Consider the following 21,741-nt stretch of genomic DNA (forward strand, 5'->3'; position numbering starts at 1 on the left):
ACCTTTAACATCGGTCTGAACTAGAGAACTAATTATACCGATGCAGGTCTGAAACAGGGTATTGATTTAATGGTCAGGTCTTTTAAAAATAGGGTGTCGAATTTTTGGACAGCTCATAAATGGGGAATAGAAAATCGCAGTCTTGGTCTTAAATAGGGTAAGGGATTTGGGAAGCGGGCTACACAGCCCAACCCAATTTTTCTGGGAGTGCCCCCCCGGCTAAAAAACCTGTAACGTTGCATGTATTTATCAGATTTCGCTAAAACCATCCTCGGTATGTTATGATAAGTGGACTGATAACGAGCTATCGACTGCTCCAGTATAGTCGTTCTCCGGTTCTTTTGTCATTGCGCGGAGCGAACGGGCCACTTATGAAGACAGAGCTGTGTAACCAGATCGGGTGCCATTAGTTTATTAGCAGTGAACTGTGTGCGACACATTTTGCCCCAAGTAATTGATATATCGTTTATTTTATGTTCAGACGCGTAAAATGACGGCATTAATAAGTTTGATTTTGCCTTTGTCAATGGCCAATATATAACCGCCAGTTTATTCCTTTGTATAAAAATATCACATTTACAGAGTGCAATTAATCAAAAATACTTTACAGCTTAATAGGAAGTAAATTTTGACGTATAGCGTTCGTTGTGAAAAAGAACACTTTCAGGAAATGTTTATTGACGGTGATATTAGTACACTTCTTCCAACATTAAAAAGATTGCGCGTCGATTGGGATCGATCTAGAATCTCTGCGGGTCAAGCGCATGTTGGCCCGTATTACTGGGATTCAGATCCGTATCAATTCGGATAAACCGCATTTGCCGCCCGTATCAGTGCAATTCAGTCGAGTTTGATCCCGTATCAATGCGGGTCAACCGCATTTTTTCACCCGTATCAGTGCGATTCTGTTGAGTCTGATCCAGTATCAATGCGGTTCAGCCGCTTCTTGGACCGTATTAGTTCAAGTCAATCACTGATTGGACTCACATTACGCTGCGGGGCAAGTGGGACTCGACCCGTATTCAGGAGTTGGGCGCGGAAAACTGCCTCGTAACTCAAATCGAAAAATGTTGCACAATTTCCTCAATGTACAGTATCAATCGCAATTGAGAGAGAAGAAAGTTCAGAAAATACAACGCAATTGTAGAACACACAACAAAACAGCAAGCACAGTGGCCAGCATTGTGCTTGTCACGTGAGTTCGCCTTGTCGCTACGTTACACAAGTCGCTATGACAACAATCTATTTGACAAGTTTTGTATTTTTTCTGGCAGTCTTTGTCCGTACACGACCGCGCTTGGCCACACATCTTGACAAAATCTTCCTTATATCCTTTTTCTGTGTCATCGTTTTCAATATGATGCATTGTGATGCAGACGTCGTCGTAGTTGGGGTAACAAACCCCTACTTTTTTATTCTTTTCACATTCATCCCACGATATGTTCGAGTGGCAAAGGTAACATTTGAGATCTTCACTAGGGCAAGGTGCTGGAAGATAAACAAATCGAAAGTTAGTGTCGTCCTAAGACTCCGTACGTGTGACGTAAGTTGAAGCAAAGAATTAATTTGACCGGGTGAATATCAAGTCTTTCCTTCCCAAGTGTCTCTGTTAACCTGTTACTAGCTACGGTCCTGGGTTAAGCCCACTGAGTTACGGAAGCTATCAAGACTACTTAAAAAAATCTTCAAATGACGTGGAACAATTTAAGATGACAACATTTTGAGCCAATACCGTGGCACCTCATGTACAACATGCCCGAATCATTCAATTTGCTTCCGGCTTAGTTCAACACTCGGAAAACTCACAAATTTCATTTCGGAAGACAAACATTGAAAAACAAACTTTATAAATCTTTAAAAAACCTCTTACTGATGAGGAAGAATTTAAAATGTCTTGTTATCGATTAATACTGCGGCGCTTTGTGAACAACAACGTGCTTAAAAGCTTATGGCAGGAGTAAAGTGCAAATTTCTCTCTTCCGGCAATAACTGTTCCGCATCACAGGAGTTAAGTCAGCTTTCACTCTCGCAGCCATTTAAGACGCAAAATTGGAAGAAATCCCAAATTCCATTTTGTAAAAATATCGAGGAACAAACAGCACTACACGAGAGTACTGCTCGATAACTTTCATTTTAATGTTAACACGCTTGGCTCCTGAGAACACCTTCGTCAGCATAATACACAGTTGCGCATCATACGAAAGCAATAGTTCTTATGTTTGTATGGAATCGACTCATAACTGCCGCGAGCAAATGGAAGATTTCCCATCAAATATGTCTAGTTTCACGACAAGGGAACGATATATTAAAAAGCAGAAAAGAAAAGTAGTGCTACTGGAAGTGACGAGTTTATTTAGATGCTTACGGGAAAGAGGTAACGGTTTGTGATTTTGAAAGAGTCGCAATTGAAGTTTAACAAGTTGGAGACAAAGGAACGCATTCCTTTCAGCACATTTTCTTAATTATTGTCACGAAAAATTTGTAAACCCTTCTATATAGATCTAATCTCCACTGTCAACTCATATGCTGTGACGGTAGCTTTTTACTGAAGAATTAGCTGTTTATGATGAACATGATGTTAAAATTACTCTTGCCGACTGTCTACAGTGAATCTTTTTCCGGGTTTGACTTACGAAGAGCGTGCTAAATCTCTACCCACATCTGCGAATTATGCCTGCTCTATAAATCTTATGGGTGAAGAATAATACAATTTGAGACTCGCCGAGACGTCGAAATCTGACACTAAGACTTCCATGATTTTAGATGACATTGCACTCTGAATCGCCAGATGTCAAAGTTTAATTTACAACTCGTTTTCTCTCTTCGGGTACTGCTCTCAAAACGTAACGAAGCTAAACGAAATGTCGGTTTTAACATGCAAAGAATCAAGGCAGTCTGAAGGGAAATATTTATTTATTTATATGAAGAGCTTATCTGAAAACAGCGCTGTATTAGATCTTCCGTTCAGAAGCGTTCTAGCTTCGTTTTAGCTTCGTTGCAGCGTTGCGTGGGCTTGATTGCGAGGAACTTTTTTCATAAATTCGTGCGTATTGATTCGGTTGAAGATTTTTTGTCAGTTATGTGTCGCTGAAAGAATTCCCAGCTTTATTACGACTATACAATTGCAATATGACTTGTCTTTAACCACATAATGCAAGACTTTTAATAAGTCTCCCACGTGCGTATGATAATTTGTGCTGTCCTGTCTACAAACCGGGGAATTGAAAAGCGGAAATTTACGGCAATGAATCAGCCTTGATAACAATTATTTTAATAAAGTTGCGTTGAGAAGACTTGCTTTTAGCCTCAAATCTTCCACGGGTATTTAGCTTTTACGAACATATACAAAATGTGAAACAATTGACCACTGATCACACACTTGGGTTCCAAAAACCACCATGTTCAGCATAATAAACAGTTCAGCTTCACATGAAAGTAGTAACTACTTAATGTCTATCGATTCTTAGCAACCAAGAACAAGGGAAAGATTTGCAATCAAATGAGTCGAGTTTCATGGGAATGGAACGCTATTAAAAAGTAGTAAAGAAAAATAGTGCTACTGGAAGAGACGAGTTCATTAAGATGCTAATAACTGAAGATGCAACGATTAGTGATTTTGACTGAAAGAGACGGAACTCGAGTTCCGCAGATTCTGGAAATATATTCCTTTCGGTGCGTTTTGCAAAATTTATATTGTCACGTGAAAGTTGTTAACCCTTGGAATGCTCGTAATCTCCTTAATTTCAACTCGTCATGCAGTAACGGCCAGCCTTTTACTGCCCATCGAGTTGTTGTGATAAATATGATCGTAAACTTTCTCCTTCAGTGAATCGCCTTCCTGTTTTGACGTATGAAGGGCGTGCTAAACCTCTGTCCTCATCTGCCAAAATGTATTCTATATGAACCTAGTATAAAATAGACGGGAAGATAGTCAAAGCCGAGACTCCCCAAGTCGTGGAAACCCCTTTCAGAAAAGTGTAGCACGATTTTAGAGGAATGTCGAAACACGAAGACTTATTTTTGTGTAAGGGCGTTCGAGATTTCGAGATGGGTTCCGAGAGCCAAGATTTTCTAGGTGCCATTTGCCAGCCCTGTCCCTGAATTTCCTTCATCGTATCATTAGGTTTTCTATCCGCACTGAATTGCCAGATGACACAGTAAACAGCTGGTTGTTCCCTTCGGGTGCTGCTGATTAAGGGATAAACATAATCGCCGTTCAGTTTTGCCATGCATGCAAAGAATTAGGCAATCTTTGAACGGAAATATATAGGAAGAGCTAAGCTGGGAAGATTTCTGCATTCCAACGAACTGAACGCCTGGAAAAGGCTATGGATACCGCTCTTTTTCGTTAGATTTTAGTGTCACTACAACTCTGTGTGTAATTTATTGCGAGGGATTTTGTCATTTACGAATTCAAAGCCGCATACCCTGAGAAGATTTGAGGCCGGGATGAAAGATTCATATTTATGTGTCGTTGCAAGAATTCGCTCTCGACTGAACGATTAGTTGCAATAAAACTTGTTTTTACCACAAAATGCAAGACTTTTCATTAACTCCCCAACGTTCTACGTGGTAATTTGTGCTGTCCTATCTACAGACCGAAGATAGCAAAAACAGAAGTTTTATTCTCGCGAATCAGTCTCCGCGATGAACAGTTATTTTAAACGAACAAATTTACATTAGGAATACCTGCTTTTAGCCTCAAATCTTCGCAGGGTATGCGGCTTTTATGAAACTCATTGCAAAATTTGGCACAATTCACCGCTGATGAAAATTCTTGGTCAATTCTAATCACCACTATGACTTAACTTTCTACTACTGATTACTTACCAGCAAACAACAGCAGCCATATTGAAAACAACTTCAAATATAACAGTGCTATATTCGACCACATTTTCTCCCGGCTTTGTTATTGTCCCGACAACTCTTGAGCTCTTTGTGAAATATGTGGCCAAATGTTTGTAACCGGATCATGAAGTCCGGTTTCGAGCGGCAGTGTCGAACTCTTGTTCGCTTGGCAAGAACTTCCGGGATACATAACAGGGTCGTTATGTAAATATTGTTTTTAAATTGCTTGACGTGACTCGTGGGAAACTTGAAATGACCCCTAAGATCCGCACAACAGTCGGTTTTTTTTTGTATGGACGGCATTCTGACGTAGCAAATTGGAAAACAACGGTCCATTGTACCTGTTATTATACATTGAACCCACTATCTCTTTTCTGATTGGTCGAAAGTGTACAGTTAATTTTCGAAATCAGCGCCTGTGACGTCATCTCTACAGAATATACATCAATCATGTCAAGGACACTCAAGGTCAGGATAATCATGTCAAGTTGGCGCGCTTTGTGTTGCTTGCCGTCAGTGAAGAAACAAACACATGACTTTCATTTTTTTCGTTCAGTGTATAGTAAAACAATTATTAGATTCGGTTTTTGTGATATCCAGAATAATCAAGGTCTTGGTAAGGGTTATCAGCCGAAGCCGAAGGCCTTACCTCGACCTTGATTATTCTGGATATCACAAAAACCTCATCCAATAATTGTTTATAATTGATCAAGGTCCCATTTCCAGGCTTCGCCCATAATTAGCACCCAACTTTTGCGGTAGCCAGAAAGAATATGAAAAGCAAAATATAGCGAGAGTAAAAGGGCCGAGAAAAAGGAAAGGAAGAGAGCAATAAAAGAAATTCGGAACGGGCCATCGCAAAAAAAGGTCCAAATTTTGGCTTATGCGCATGCACCAAATTTAAAATAACTCGAACTTCACAGTGAAGAACTCAACTGACTTCGCCTCCACTATCGCCAGTGAAGAGATCCAGGACCACGAGATCATGGTGTCTTTCGACGTAGAGTCACTGTTTACCAACTTACCGATCGAGGGCGCCGTACAAGCCGCGCTACAAAAAATGGAGAACGATGCAGGCCTGGCTGACCGCACGACACTTACACCAGTTCAAATCGCGGACCTCTTGGATTTCGTATTAAGATCTACGTACTTCCAGTACAACGGATCGATTTACGAACAACAAGACGGCGCAGCCATGGGGAGCCCTGTATCCGCGGTCATTGCTAATCTCTACATGGAGATATTTGAAGAACAAGCAATAGAGTCCGCACCTTGCAAGCCTAAGATCTGGAAACGCTACGTAGATGATACTTTCACCATCCTGGATCGGGATAGAGCTGATGTCTTCCTGCAACACCTGAACAGTCAACAACCATCAATCCTTTTCACCATGGAGATCGAGAACAACAGCAAGATCGCCTTTCTCGACACGTCAGTTTACAGAGAAGCTGATGGCCGCCTTACCACCAGTGTCTACAGGAAACCAACACATACTGATCAGTACCTAGCGTATGATTCACACCACCCTCAGTCAGTAAAGCGCGGTATTGTGAAGTGTCTGTACGACCGGGCTAAACGTCTCGTGACCAAACCATCAGTAATCGCTGAAGAGAAGAAACATCTGTCATCTGTACTTGTTTCTAACGGATATCCCTTCTCTTTTGTACAGAAGATCACAAAGGCACGAACAACCCCAAGAAGAGAGCCTGTCGCGGAATTTAAATCCACCGCCGTTTTACCTTATGTCCAAGGAGTTTCGGAGTCTCTCCGCCGCTGCCTAGAACAACAAGGCATTCGCACCGTCTTTAAGTCCGACACGACACTTCGGTCACACTTAGTGCGACCAAAGGACACTGTCAACCCGGCTAAACAAGATGGTGTTGTCTGCAGGATTCCCTGTGAGTGCGGCAAAGTCTACATCGGGGAAACAGGGAGATCTATGCAGGAGAGGATCAAAGAACACGACAGGGATATACGACTCGCCCGTACCCAGACCTCCGCCGTTTCTGAACACACCCACGAGACCGGCCACTATCCTATCTGGAATGATGTCAAGTTTATTGATCGAGATCCTCACTGGTACACACGTAGGGTCAAGGAAGCTCTTCACATAAGACTTCACCCTAATAACATCAACAGGGATAGTGGAATCGAAATTCCTGAAGCATGGATACCCACGATCAAGAAACACAACAACAGGAGAACGGTACAACAGCGGACCGCTGAGGGAACAGCTACTCGCCGGAACAATGGAACAATAGGAGGATCGAAATGCACCAATCACAGCCGACCTTTGTGATATAAATGATACCGTGCAATCAGTCGACCTTATCGCCTGAAGAAGACTAGCAGTAAGCAGTCGAAACGTCGCGATCTACATCTCAAGTGACTACATCGTGAGACAAACGATAATACACTTTATTATTAAATTTAAAATATTCTACATTTTTGTACTTAATCTTGGGGAAATCTATCTGTTTGGTCAAAAAAAAAAAAATAGCTTTTCCAGCAAAACTAACGCCCTTTTAGCGTCATGGCAGCCAAAAAACTGATTTAACGGGTTAAAAACGGCATTTCTTTGGTGTACATTTAGTCGTGAAAGGGTTAAAGATACTCAGATTTCGTTGAAGCCATCCTCGGTATGTGGGCTATTAAAGAGGACTGACAACGAGCTATCGACTGCTATGGAAATACCAGACCAATATAGTTGTTCTCAGGTTCTTTTGTCATTGTACGGATCGAGCGGGCAAATTATGAAGACAGAGCTTGGTAACCAGATCAGGTGTCAATTTAACAAATTGACGTCAGTTTTTCATTCTCTATTTTCCTATTGCCCATAATTCACTCTGTTTGGCCCCCGAATTTTGCATAAACTATTGTTGTGAAATGCTCTTGGGAAGTCTGCATATTCCCAAGAGCAGTTGGAAAATTATGGGCAGTTGGAAAATAGAGAATGTGTCTGTCCTGTTATTGATCATGAATTTCGTCATAACATTATCAAAGTAACTGTGGATCCACGAGGCGATAGTCGAGTGGATCCGCAGACTACTTAGACAATGTTATGACGAAATTCATTGTCAATAAGAGGGCAGACGCAATTAAAACTGACACCAAGTTGTTTTTTACGATACCAAATTGTCAAATTGTCCGCTCTCGCTCATTGACGCATCGCATAAATTATAAATTCATGTGTCTGTCTGCTTATTGACAATACAAATTAGCCAATGAGCGCGCGAGAACTTCTGCAGTTATCGTAAAAAGTTTATTGGCAATGAACTGTGTGCGACACATTTTGCCGCAAGTAATTGATACATTGCTTATTTGCTATTCAGACGCGTAAAATGACGACGGCATTAATAAGTTTGATTTTGCCTTTCTCAGTGGCTATTATATAGCCGTCAATTTATTCCGTTGTATAAAAATATCATATTTACAGTGTGCAATTAATCAAAAATACTTTACAGCTTAATAGGAAATAAATTTTGACGTATGGCTTTCGTTGTATAAAAGAACACTTTCAGGAAATGTTTATCTACGGTGATATTAGTACACTTCTTTCGAGACATTAAAAAGATTGCGCGTCAATTGGGATCGATCTGGAATCTCTGCGGGTCAAGCGCATGTTGACCCGTATCACTGCGATTCAGATCCCGTATCAATTCGGGTCAACCGCATTTGCCACCCATATCAGTGCGATTCAGTCGGGTCTAATCCCGTATCAATGCGGGTCACCCGCATTTTTCCGACCGTATCAGTGCGATTCTGTCGAGTCAATGCAGGTCAGGCGCTTCTTGGACCGTGTTAGTTCAAGTCAATCACTGATTGGACTCACATTACAGTGCGGGACAAGTGGGACTCGACCCGTATTCAGGAGTCGGGCGCGGATAACGGCCTCTAACTGAAATCGAGAAGTGATGCGGAATTCCCTCTATGTAAAGTATCAATTGCGATTGATACTGTAAAAAGTAAAAAAGTTCAGAAAATACAACGCAGTTGCAGAACACACAACAAAACAGCAAGCACAGTGGCCAGCATTGTGCTTGTCACGTGAGTTCGCCCTGTCGCCACGTTACACAGGTCGCTATGACAACAATCTATTTGACAAGTTTTGTATTTTTCCTGGCAGTGTTTGTCCGTACACAACCGCGCTTGGCCACACATCCTGACAAAATCTTCCTTATATCCCTTTTCTGTGTCATCGTTTTCAATATGATGCATTTTGATGCAGACCTCGCCGTGCTTGGGGTAACACACTGCTACTTTTTTATTCTTTTCACACTCATCCCACGATGTTCTCGAGTAGCAAAGGTAACATTTGAGATCTTCACTAAGGCAAGGTGCTGGAAGATAAACAAATCGAAAGTTAGTGTCGTCCTAAGACTCCGTAGGTGTGACTTAAGTTGAAACAAAGAATTAATTTGACCGCGTGACTATTAAGTCTTTCCTTCCCAAGTGTCTCGGTTTGTCTGTTACTAGCTACGGTCATGGGTTAAAGCCATTGAGTTAGGGAAGCTATCAAGACCACTTAAAAAAACCCTTCAAATGACAAGGAAAAATTTAAGATGTCAAGATTTGAGCCAACACCGTGGCAGCTCATGTATAACATGCCTGAATCATTCAATTTGCTTCCGGCTTAGTTCAAAACTCGGAAAACTCCCAAATTTCATTTCTCAAAACAAACATTGAAAAACAAACTGTATAGATCTTTAATAAACATCTAACTGATGAAGAAGGATTTAAAATGTCAATTTGCAGATCAGTACCGCGGCGCTTTGTGTACAACGTGATTAAAAGCTATGGCAGGAGTAAAGTGCAAATTTCTCTCTTCCGACAATAACTGTTCTGCTCCACAGGAGTTAAGCCAGCTTTCACTCTCTCAGGTACTAAAGACGTGATGCCTACGCAAAATTGGAAGAGATCCCAAATTCCATTTTGTAAAAATATCGAGGAACAAACACCACTACACGAAAGTACCTCTCGATAAGTTTCATTTTAATGTTCACGCGCTTGGCTCCTGAGAACACCTTGGTCAGCATAATAAACAGTTCCGCATCACATGAAAGCAATAGTTCTACTGAGATGTATGTCTCTATGGAATCGATTCATAACGTCTTATGTTTGTATGGAATCGACTCATAACTGCCGCGGGCAAATAGGAGATTCCTGCCAAATAAGTCTATAAGGCAAGGAAACGATATATTTAAAAACAGAAAAGAAAAGTAGTGCTACTGGAAGTGACGAGTTTATTTAGATCAGTGCTTATGGTAAAGACGTAATTGTTTGTGATTTTGAAAGAATCGCAATTGAAGTTTAACAAGTTTGAGACAAAGGAACGTATTCCTTTCAGCACATTTTCTAAATTATTGTCCTGACGTGAAATTTGTAAACCCTTCTAATCTCCACTTTCAACTCATATGCTGTAACGGTAGCTTTTTACTGAAGAATTAGCTGTTTATGGTGAACATGGTGTTAAAATTACTCTTGCCGACTGTCCACAGTGAATGTTTTTCCGGGTATGAAGGGCGTGTTAAACTTCTACCCACATCTGCGAATTACGCCTACTCAATAAATCTTATGGGCGAAGAATAATACAAATTGAGACTCACCAAGCCGTCGAGATCTGACTCTAAGACTTCCATTATTGCACTCTGAATCGCCAGAAGACAAAGTTGAGTTTACAACTCGTTTTCTCTCTTCGGGTACTGCTCTCAAAACGTAATGACGCTAAACAAAATGTCGGTTTTAAGATGCAAAGAATCAAGGCAGTCTGAAGGGAAATATTTATTTATTTATATGAAGAGCTTATCTGAAAACAGTGCTGGATTAGATCTTCAGTTCAGAAGCGTTCTAGCTACGTTTTCGCTTCGTTGCAGCGTGCGTGGGCCGCTTCATTGCGAGGAACGTTTTATGAATTCGTGCCTATTGAATTCGTTTAAGATTATCTTTGTCAGTTATGTGTCGCTGAAAGAATTCCGAGACTTATTACGACTGTACGATTGCAATATGAGTTGTTTTTAACCACATAATGGAAGACTTTTAATCAGTCTCCTACGTGCTTATGATAATTTGTGCTGTCCTGTCTACAAACCGGGGAATTGAAAAGCGGAAATTTACGGCGATGAATCAGCCTTGATAACAATTATTTTAATAAAGTTGCGTTGAGAAGACTTGCTTTTAGCCTCAAATCTCCCACGGGTATTTAGCTTTTACGAACATATGGCAAAATGCGAAACAATTTACTGCTGATCACACACTTGGGTTCCAAAAACCACTTTGTTCAGCATAATAACCAGTTCGGCTACTCATGAAAGCAGTAACTACTTATCTATCGATTCTTAGCAACCAAGGACAGGTGAAAGGCTTGCCATCAAATGGGTCGAGTTTCACGGGAAAAGAACCGTATTAAAAGGCAGTAAAGAAAAATGGTGCTACTGGAACAGAAGAGTCATTAAGATGCGAATAATTGAAGATGCAACGGTTAGTGATTTTGACAGAGTCGGAACTCGAGTTCCGCAAGTTCTGGGAATGCATTCCTTTCGGTCCATTTTCCAAAATTTATATTGTCACGTGAAAGTTGTAAACCTTTTGAATGCTTGTAATCTCCTTAATTTTAACTCGTCATGCAGTAACGGGCAGCCTTTTACTGCCCATCGAGCTGTTGTGATAAATATGATCGTAAATTTACTCCTACAGTGAATCGCCTTCCTGTTTTGACGTATGAAGGGTGTGCTAAACCTCTGACCTCATCTGCCAAACTCCATGCTGTATTAATCTAATGTAAAATAGCGGGTACGAATAGTCAAAGTCGAGACCCCCCAAGTCATGGAAGCCTGAAAGACTGAGACTAGCACGATTTTAGAGGAATGTCGAAACATGCTGAAGACTCATTTTAAGGGCTTCCGAGGTTTCGAGATGGGTTCCGAGAGCCAAGATTTTCTAGGTGCCATTCGCCAGCCCTGTAGCTGAATTCCCGTCATCGTATTATTAGGTTTTATCTCTATCCGCACTGAATTACCAGATGACGAAGTAAAAAGCTGGTTGTTCCTTCGGGTGCTGCTAAACAAGGGCTAAACATATCGCGGTTCTGTTTCTTTGACATGCAAAGAATTAAGGCAGTCTTCCAACGGAAATATATAGGAAGAGCTAACATGGTGCAATGAGTTCTGGATTCCAACTAAATGAACGCCTGTAAAAGGCTATATGGATCCGTATTCTAGTACCACTTTAGCTTCGTTACATTTTAGTCTCAGTTAAGTTCTGTGTGTAATTTATTGCGAGGGATTTTGTTTACGAATTCAAAAACGCTGATACGTGCAGATTTGGGATCCCGGCAATAAAGATCTAAATTTATGTGTCGTTTCAACAATTCGCTCTCAACTGAACGATCAGTTACAATATAACTTGTTTTTACCACAAAATGCAAGCTTTTCATTAATTCCCCTGCGTTGTACGTGATAATTTGTGCTGTCCTATCTACAGACCGAAGACAGTAAAAACAGAATTTTTATTCTGGCGAATCAGTCTCCGCGATGAACAGTTATTTTAAACGAACAAATTTACATTAGGAACACCTGCTTTTAGCCTCAAATCTTCGCAGGGTATGCGGCTTTTATGAAAATCATTGCAAAAGTTGTCATAATTTACCGATGATGTAAATTCCTCAATTCTAATCACCACTATCACTTAACTTTCTACTACTAATTACTTACTGGCAAACAGCAGCCATATTGAAAACAACTTCAAATATAGCAGTGCTATATTCGACCACATTTTCTCCCGATTATTTGGTTGCTCCGACGGCTCTTGAGTTCTTTGTGTAATGTCTCGCCAAATATTTGTTACATCGGATCATGAGATCCGGTTTCGAGCGGCAGAGTGTCGAACTCTCGCTCGCTCTGCAACAACTTCCCGGATACATGCACGTAACAAGTTCGTCATGTAAACACTAATTTTAAATTGCGTCGCGTGACTCCCTGGCGTGACCCTCACGTCCGCATCCTGAACTTGATTGACATTTCTTGTTTGAAACCTACCGTGACCGTCGGAATTCTTTCTCTTAATCCAACGGGGTTAGAATCAGTGTTCTTTCGCACTCACCGGCCTGAAAACTAAATGCTAAACTAACCACTAGTTTCGGTCTTTTTGTTTCCTGTTAGAAACGATTCCATCCACACCATTTGGGCTTCGATTTCAGAACGTTTTAAGTCGCTTACTTGTAATAGGAGTTAATTATAGAACTCTTATAGGCTCCGACAAATTAATTAAAAGTATCAGAAGTATGCTGGCAGCTTGGCAAGGAACCAGACAGGAACGAGAGTACGTATCGTGTGATCACATTGTCAATGATCTCTCGTCGTGGAATCGTTCTTTCCCGCGCAGAAAAAGTGGCGTGATGATCGGAAGATAAAAATTTTTCAAAATCGCTGCACAGCAAATAGTTGTTGAGAGTTGCTCTTTTTTATCGCTAAAATGCGCAACTATTTCAGATAGGTTACTGTGAACATTCAGGGACCATTTTTCGCATTATTTTATTTCTTCGTCTTACATGCACTTAAATAAGATAAAAATTGATTCGAGAAAGAGTGAATGCGACATTCAATATCCATAGTTTGATTGTTGTGGAGTGGTTTATGGTGCTGGATCAATAAATGTGAAGGTATTTGAAGCAAATTCTTAATCCTGCCGTACTCTAGATTTATCCTCTGTGGTATGATCTCAACCTCTTGCGCTCAAACAACATCGTTGCTGGAACACCCACGTATAATAACCCCCGTGGGGTACTCCCTTATATAGGCTACTTGGGTATGTGCGTCCCCAAAGGGTATGGGTTTTGTAGGGTATCGAATTTGGCCATTTTGGTCTTAGATGGGGTATGGTTTTTGCACTTTAGTCTTGAATTAAGTATGTTTTCTTAGAAGGCATCCTACCTAATAAAAACATAAACATTTTCTTTAACACTTGTCTGAACTGAGGAACTCTTAAATAGGGTTTAAAACTTTTGGTCAAGTCACAAATAGGGTAGGGAAAATCGCAGAATTTGGCCTTAAATAGGATAAGGGTTTTGGGAAACAGACTGCACACCCACACCCAACTTTTCTGGGAGTACCCCCCCCCCCCCACCGGGATAACAACCCTCGTGAACCAGTGGACTTAAATTCAGGCATTTAGGCATGTTATTATTGGAACCTGTCCAGCCCAAATATTGAAGCCGGTTCTTGGTTTAGAAAATCTGAAACGATAGTTGAATGTAAAAGAAAATATTTGCATTGTATTAAGCATAACGACTTTGAAATGAAACAAAGACTAAGACAACCTCGTTCCCAGGGTCTCTGATATTCCCGCACTGGGAAGATGAGAGACCCTGGGAACGAAGTTGAGACTGAAAGAGGAGGCTGAACGTTTGCTACGAAAGTAGTCGTACTTCTTAGACATGAATCAGAATGTGCTTTGCAAACACAAAGCCAAAAGTCTGTCGAGAAGCTCAATAGCCTAAATTGTCAGTACATACCAAACATACAGGAACCTTTTTAAGCTAACTTGGAAAAATCAGGTTCTTATATGCAGGTGTCCATTGTAATTATATTCACATTCGCATATTCAGGTATAAATTAAATTATAACCCACCAAATATTTTCGCTCGCGCACGATTGGTCTAAACACGTCAAGTGACTGAATATTTCCCCAGCTAAAACCGGGGAATATCCGAGTGATATTACCCAAATTTCAAAAATGCGCGTGTTGCCAAAAACATTTTAGGATAGTAAACACAATAGCCTCCATTTGGCGCGAGAATATGCTCGGATGTTTGTTCTTGGACACTATCTGTTTCTCATAGCTCACAGTTTTCCTCGAGCTACGCGCTCGGAAAACTGTTCGCTTCTCGGAACAGATAATGTCCGCGGACAAATATCCGAGCATATTTTCGTGCCAAATGGGGGCTATTGTTTATTTAGCTGTTCATCATTTGAACATCATTACGGCAAAATTCACCAACAGCAGGCAAAACACAAACATCGCTGGCGAAGGTCGTATCTTTTCCGCCATATTGCACAGATCTGTATGACAACATTTTGGATCACATGATTTTCCAGCTTCTTTACAGTGTGTGTCCTTACACGCGTCTGCCATGGCGCAAAATTTGGAAAAGGTGTTCTTGGTTCCTTCCTGGCTGTTGTCGTCGTGTTCCACAAGTTGTTCTTTGACACAAACTTCGTCCTCTGGAGCAGGACAGTTGGTAACTTTCAAGCTCCTTTCACAGTCTTCCCAAGAGTTTTCTGACACGCACGTGTAGCATTTTAGGCCCACACTAAAGCAAGGCACTGCAAAGTAAAGAGAAAAGATGAGTTCAGTTCTCACATAGTCTCATACTCTTTCTGACTAATGACATTTATATATACAGTGAAACCCCGTTAATCCGGTCACCAACGGGCCACAAATCCCTGACCGTATTAACGGGGTTATTTATATAAGAAAATGGCTGACTGAGCCAGGAGTGAGCTTTTGTTCAGGCCAGAATAAAGCGGTCGTAATAACGAGGTGACCGTATTAACGGACTAGCCGTTACTTAGTTAGGCGGGGTTCCACTGCACTAGCTTTACGACGCTCTCTAATGGTATACCATGCAACATCCCACCAGTCATTTGTATTTTCTCGGTACTCACATGAGTCTTTTATTCTATGCCAACGAATAAGATCGCAGCGCACGATGGGAAGGTTGGGTGCAATACCGTCCAGTCGAGTTTACAGCGGCTTTCCCGTATTCTGATTGGCTGTATTTTTCATGGCATTGTGTGAATACGTATGTAACCTCCTACGCGTTACATTCATTCAGCTGGTCACGTGGTAAAGAATATTGCGTGGCAAAACCAAAATATACGCCGTCCGCGATCTGCCTTTGTGGCCGAGCAAGTGACGTAATTGCTTCAGTATCACTTTTGGATGGTCACGCAATCTTCATGCTATCTTTTCATTCGAAAGGAAGATGGCTTGATGAACCTACAAAACGCTTGTACAAGGAGCCAGTAGAACAACAGAAGGTTTTCCGGAGCTGTGTTCAAAGCTATCTAAGGCCGAGAAGTGTTCGTGATCTTTTGTGTTGCACTGTCAAAAGTTTCCAAGCGAGAATTTGCATCACTAAAGCTCACCCAGATACCGTATCACTATGTGCTAGAGGCCATAAACTCGCTTCCCGGTTCCGCTCACGAACAAGCAAACAAAGAAACAAACAAAGAAACAAACAAATTGAGAATACAAAAATGTACCACACTCGTGATACAGGCGGCTAATCTCACGCAATGCGATCAAGATTTTTTTTTCATTTAGCCCTTTCCCTAGTTCTGAATGACGTAATGGTACATTAAGAAACCTCTGACGACATATCGTAAAATTCCGCCTTTTAGCTTCCCGGTTATATAAGCCCGTCTACATATGTAAACCAAAAAAAAAAATTCCGGTTATATTAAAGTTATCAAGCCTCCCGATCATATAAGCCCATTTATATGTAAACCAAAACAAATTCCGGTTATAAGCCCTCCCCACTCGGCTACATAGTCCCATCTTTATCTAAACCAAAAACCTATTCCGGTTAGAAGCCCCCCGGTTATTAAGCCCATTTATATGTAAACCAAAAAAATATCCAGTAACATAAGCCCATTTATATTTAAACCAAAATAAATTCCGGTTATAACCCCCCACCGGTTACATAGTCCCATCTCTATATGTAAACCAAAAAAATTTCCGGTTATCAGCCCCCCCGCCCCGGTTATATAAGCCCATTTATATGTAAACCAAAAAGATTTCCGGTTATAAGTCCCCCGATTATATCATCCCATCTATTTATAAGCCGAAAACCTTAATCCGGTTATAAGCCCCCCGGATATAAGCATTTTTCTTGTTTCGTTAATATAACCAGTGGAGTGTGGTACAATATTTCTTACTATCTCGTTAGATACCATTAAAGAAACTGATTAGTGTTTTAAGTGTACAACGGTTATTAAAAACCAAAGGAAAGGCTTCACGTTCATCAAAGGTCAAAGGGCTTTATTTGGAAACCTCCGGTATTCGCCATTATTGGTTTATTACGGATCATTGGATAATGCAATTCAAGACTTTTTATTGGCTTAGCCAGCATATTATATTTGTTGATTATGAGAAAGCTCCATACAATGGCCAAAGTGCTTCGCGTTTTTCTTGTTCCCAAGAAGATAAAACGTGCTTTAATACTGTTCTTTGTTTCACCAGCTAATGGACCAATTTCGATATATTAAAATTCAGCCTAACGCAATAGAACTCAGCACGAGGCCCTGGGGAATAAACCCCACAAACTCTGTAGTTATTCCCTAGAGCCTCGTACTGAGGTCTATTGTTTTAGGCTGAATTTTAATATATCGAAATTGGTCTATTTCGAGACCGTTCTTTTATGGAGGGTTTATGATCAGAATTAACGGTAATGCTGTTTGCTATGCCACTAAGTAGGCTGAAGGGCCCAAAGCTATTTTTGATTCATCATTACCTCATTTAGACTGGAGAGAGGTTTGTTTGTCAAAAAAACCCTCATTTAAAACATTTATCTTAGTACATATCTCAACGGAGATTTATATTTACATTTTTTAAATGTCCAACGAGTGTAGTACTGAGTGGGCTATAATCATATCATATTCAACAAGCGCTGTTGGAATAATCGTTTCTATCAGTATATACGACCATTTGCAAGCCCGCGATATCAGTCAATCTTGGTAATATTTCATTTTATAAAAGAAGCCTAGAAACCGGTTGTGGTCGGTTATATTTGTTAGGCATGGCATGATGGCTGCTAAGCCAATCAAAACTCTCGAAATACCTCATTCAATGTCTCAGGTAGATTCTCATAAAGCCAATATAGGTGAGAGAGCATTCTTATCCCTCGGGCTAGCAAAACTCGTTCAGATTTAAATGTTACCTACATGGTGATTCAGGAGGTTATTCGCTCAGTTTCACGCCGAGTTAGACAAGGTGTTTTCACAAAAAAAGTACAGTCCAAAATATTGTACGCCCTCGCCGAAACTGATAACCGAACCTGGTTGCCAGCTGTTGATTTTATCCACTGTAAAAGAACTCGCAGCAGTTTTTCTGAGATCGCAGAGAAATCGGCCTGAAATTCGCATCCAGTGAGAGATTAACCATGCAAACTGAAACTCAAGGACGAAATTACCACGTTATTTTATTGATTTGCGATATTTTAAGAATTTTATCAGCACTCTTAATATATATAATGTATCGTAGCAGACTTTTAAATCGCATAGACGCATTGGCCAATATGAATTAGAATAGAAAGTAAAAAAAAAAAAACCACTAAAATGGTCAAACAGCAGTTCAAGAACTTTTTGCCGAGATTAAATTTCTCATTACTTTGTTTAGTTTTAACTCTTATAAGTTTATTTTTGTTACTTTTTGCTTTGCTATTTCTTTTACTGCGTTACTCGTGTCTGCGTGACTCAGTTGTAAACCATACCGTTAATTAATTAATGTTTATGCACGTACATTTTAACACGTTGCCATAAGCTTTTACCGAGAGCAATTATTATCTCATCTTAAATATTTATAAATTGGCGGACGTACTTTTTAAATCCTTTTGCAAGCTCGATTTTCTGTTGTTTGGTGTTTTGTAATAGCTTGGAAACGATAGCTGTGGTTTTCAATCCAGACCTGTGTTATTAAACCCCTCATGATACATAATATTCACTCTTCGCGCTATAAAACACCACAATATGCAAACTAAGAATTTGGCTATTTCTCAACGTATATATTTTTTTCACCGTCACTAATAGAACAGAGAGGACTTTGTGTTCATTGACACTTGTAAGAGGTTTTGAAGAGAGCGGGAGCAGAGCAATTTGACCAAGGGTGAAATTTACCCATTCGCCCCATCGGTGAGATCAGTGATGCAACACAGTCCTTGAATGAAAATTACGAAGCGCGTGTTTCGCCTGAGATGGTGGTATCTTCGGAGTTCCATATAACTTTGGGTTTGTAGCGTGTAAATTGCAGTTGTCTCGCTTCAGATACCCGTGTTTTTAACAACAAAAAATATCTCTCAGACAACTCACCATTTATCACCAAAATGACAAGCGACAGGCCCGGAATACAATTTGACCTCATATTAGCGTATTCTTCAGGTTTAATAGCTTCGTGGGCTACTGCTTCTTCCTTCGGTTTTTAGAAACAGCACCCTGATCTTCGAGATTTGGATCTTGCCTTCTGTCGCTTGGCCTTGCCTTGGCCGCAGCGAAAATTTTCGTGACGTTGACCGTTTCGCGTGACTTTGTCGTGCGCTCGCTTCGGTTGTTCCAGTTAAACGATCTTAGAATTCCAGAGGCCATTTAAGCTCATTTACATGTACGTCTAACGTTGACAGTGGGCGTGTTCAGTCAGTCAGTGAAAATAATGAATACAACAAATAAACCTTTCATTTCATTTTCTTTGCCATCGTTTGGCCGGCCTAAGTCGTTCAGTTTGATAAATAGAGTGAAAGAAATTAACTGTCTGAAGATTAGTTTCTTCCTCAGCGCCTTTTAATATTTCTTTTTCGTGAAATTAAAACTGCTGTCTGTGTTATTCCGCACTGTTGACTGCAGTCATCAAGCGTGTGAGTGGGGGCAGAAGCAGCAGGATCGAGCGCTGGCAAGTTAAACGGATAATTCGACTGGAATAACGAATTTCGTTTAGATTTTTATTCAAAGATGTTTTGAAAGAGCGAGTACGTTTTGTGGGTCTGCCCGGGCTCATTGATTTGATATTCAACCTTGACAGTTAAAGTAAAAGGATAACAAACAGAAATGTGAACATGAATGCATATTGGGCACTGTCGGGTGACACCACTAAAATATATGCTGTGTTTTTAAATAGCATCGTCTTACGACTCTTGCTGACATCGATGCTCAGTACATGTAATAATTCAGGTACTTTGCACTGTTTGTTTCTGCGCCATTGGCCATTTCATACATACTGTTTCTTTTTTTGATGTTAAATTCAGTTCTGATTTTCGCTGCTTGTCCTCTTTTTGTATTTCAGTTTGGATAAGATGACAGCTAACCGACTGTAGACTGAGACTTTGTTTTGAATTTGCTAGTTTACTTTGGGCTGACAAAACATTTGGTTTTTAACCGTTCCCCAGACAGTAGCCATGACTCGAATGAAGAGCTGACATTCGATTGATGATGATTTACTTTCGCCATGATGTTGCATTTAATTTCACGCAGATGTTCTAATTAGCCATGGCATTAATACTTCATGTTCCTTTTGATCCCCCCGGGTTTTGAGTTAAAAAAAAAAATGTTTAAATCTGATAATTTTCAAGCACCCGTTTCAAATCTGCACGTGTTTATTCCAACGAAGAAGCTGAATAAACATCAATGTAAACTGTTTTTGACGTTGACTGTGTACACTGACTACACTTGTCACTCCGACATGTATTGAAAGTGTCGGTGAATTTAGAATTAATCATTTTGAAAAATGATTAGGAAACTACTTTCTATTCCAGCTGAGATGTGACAGCTTCAATTCCTTGAACTAATTACACCAAACCATTTTAACGACGAATTTGGATGCACGTTAATTTAACTCAATGGTAGGTTTCACGAGACCATTTCTTAACGCAATATTGTTGCATGGAATGGGAGTATATCTGAATTATGGCGTCACAGACATTTGAAAACTTTTCGAAAGCTTTGTATATTATATTATTCTCTCTTTTTTTAGATGAATATATTTTATAAGAATATCGTGGAGGAAATGTGTGAAATGTTGAGAATAAAATCGAGGCTGACATTTTGTAACTTGAAAGAACATCATTTTGTAGGTTGAAAATTTGTATATATAACACAATTGTGTGTTTTTAACCAAACCGTATAAAATTCTTCCTTTCTCTAAACGGCAAAACTGGCCAAAAAGCAACAAAAGAAGCACCAGCCGTATGTTCGGTGCTAATAAAATTTCTGCAAGAAGTTATGTGTATTACATCAGGCTTTATTGCCTGTATTCCGGTTCCAAAATTACGTCAACGCCATCCATAGAGCGAAACAACTGTACACTTCTTTTTTTAATGAGAATATATTTTATAAGAACATCGAGGCTGAAATTTGCGAAATTTTAAGAATATTCTAAGAATAAACCCGAGCCTGAGATTTTGAAAAGAATATAATTTTTTGTGTTGAAATTAGTAAATACAATACAGTTATATGTTTTTAGCTAAAATATTTAAAAATTATTCCTTCCCTAAACGGCAAAAGCAGCCTAAAAGTAGTGGAAAATGGCGCTATATAAATGTATATTTATTTATTTATTTATTTATTTAAAAACAACAAAAACAACGCTAGCTGTACGTTCGATCGAATAACATCACTGCAAGAAATTGTGTATGCCTTTATTATGTAGGCTTTCATAACTGCAGTCCGGCTCGAAAATTACTTCTGATGATAGAACAGATAATTTGAAGTTTTGTCGACATAGTCCACTTTTTATTCCTATAATCCAAGAGTATTCAGAAGAATATTTTCAGCCTGGGCCAGAAAAACAATATTCTTATTAAAAAAAGAGTGTAATCAATACTCCAATACATTTATTTAATGAAAATGTCACACGCTATAAATTATCTAAGAATATTTACAAGAATATTTTCAGCCTAAAATCGGCAGAAAAATAAGAATATTCAGCCTAGGCCGGAAAAACAACATTGTCAAAAAAGAGGGTAATTGAACTTTGCCACAGCTCGTGTAAAGGTCTGGTCTACCACACGCGACATTAATATTTTAGCTCAATATGTTGCTGTCTTGGAGATTACAATAAGAATAGACCCTTTTCGTAAATAGCCGTCAATTATAAATTCTTTTGTGAGTATTAAAATTAGCCTCTTTAACG

The 21,741-nt window shown here is 39.9% G+C and overlaps 3 protein-coding genes across 3 annotated transcripts in view; 1 reads left to right on the plus strand and 2 right to left on the minus strand.

Annotated features, from left to right (window-relative positions):
- Positions 1-1,126, minus strand: part of LOC145488880 (uncharacterized) — a 9,986-nt gene extending 8,860 nt beyond the window's left edge. Inside the window, exon 1 of the mRNA XM_081467709.1 lies at positions 1-1,126. This exon is cut by the window's left edge and continues 3,200 nt beyond it. The gene's annotated coding sequence lies outside the window, so the exon portion shown is untranslated.
- The window catches only part of LOC145488868 (tRNA-dihydrouridine(16/17) synthase [NAD(P)(+)]-like), a 59,412-nt gene that overhangs the window by 32,289 nt on the left and 5,382 nt on the right, over positions 1-21,741 (plus strand). The window lies entirely within an intron of this gene.
- LOC145488882 (uncharacterized) lies at positions 9,097-21,110 on the minus strand. The gene is made up of 2 exons (XM_081467711.1): positions 18,933-21,110; positions 9,097-15,167 (listed from the first exon to the last, which is right to left on the minus strand). Exons 1-2 carry the CDS (start codon positions 18,982-18,984, stop codon positions 14,809-14,811), a joined length of 411 nt encoding a protein of 136 aa, XP_081323837.1. The 5' UTR covers positions 18,985-21,110; the 3' UTR covers positions 9,097-14,808.

Source organism: Orbicella franksi, chromosome 6 (genome assembly GCF_964199315.1).
Source record: "Orbicella franksi chromosome 6, jaOrbFran1.1, whole genome shotgun sequence".
Taxonomy (NCBI): Eukaryota; Metazoa; Cnidaria; class Anthozoa; order Scleractinia; family Merulinidae; genus Orbicella; species Orbicella franksi.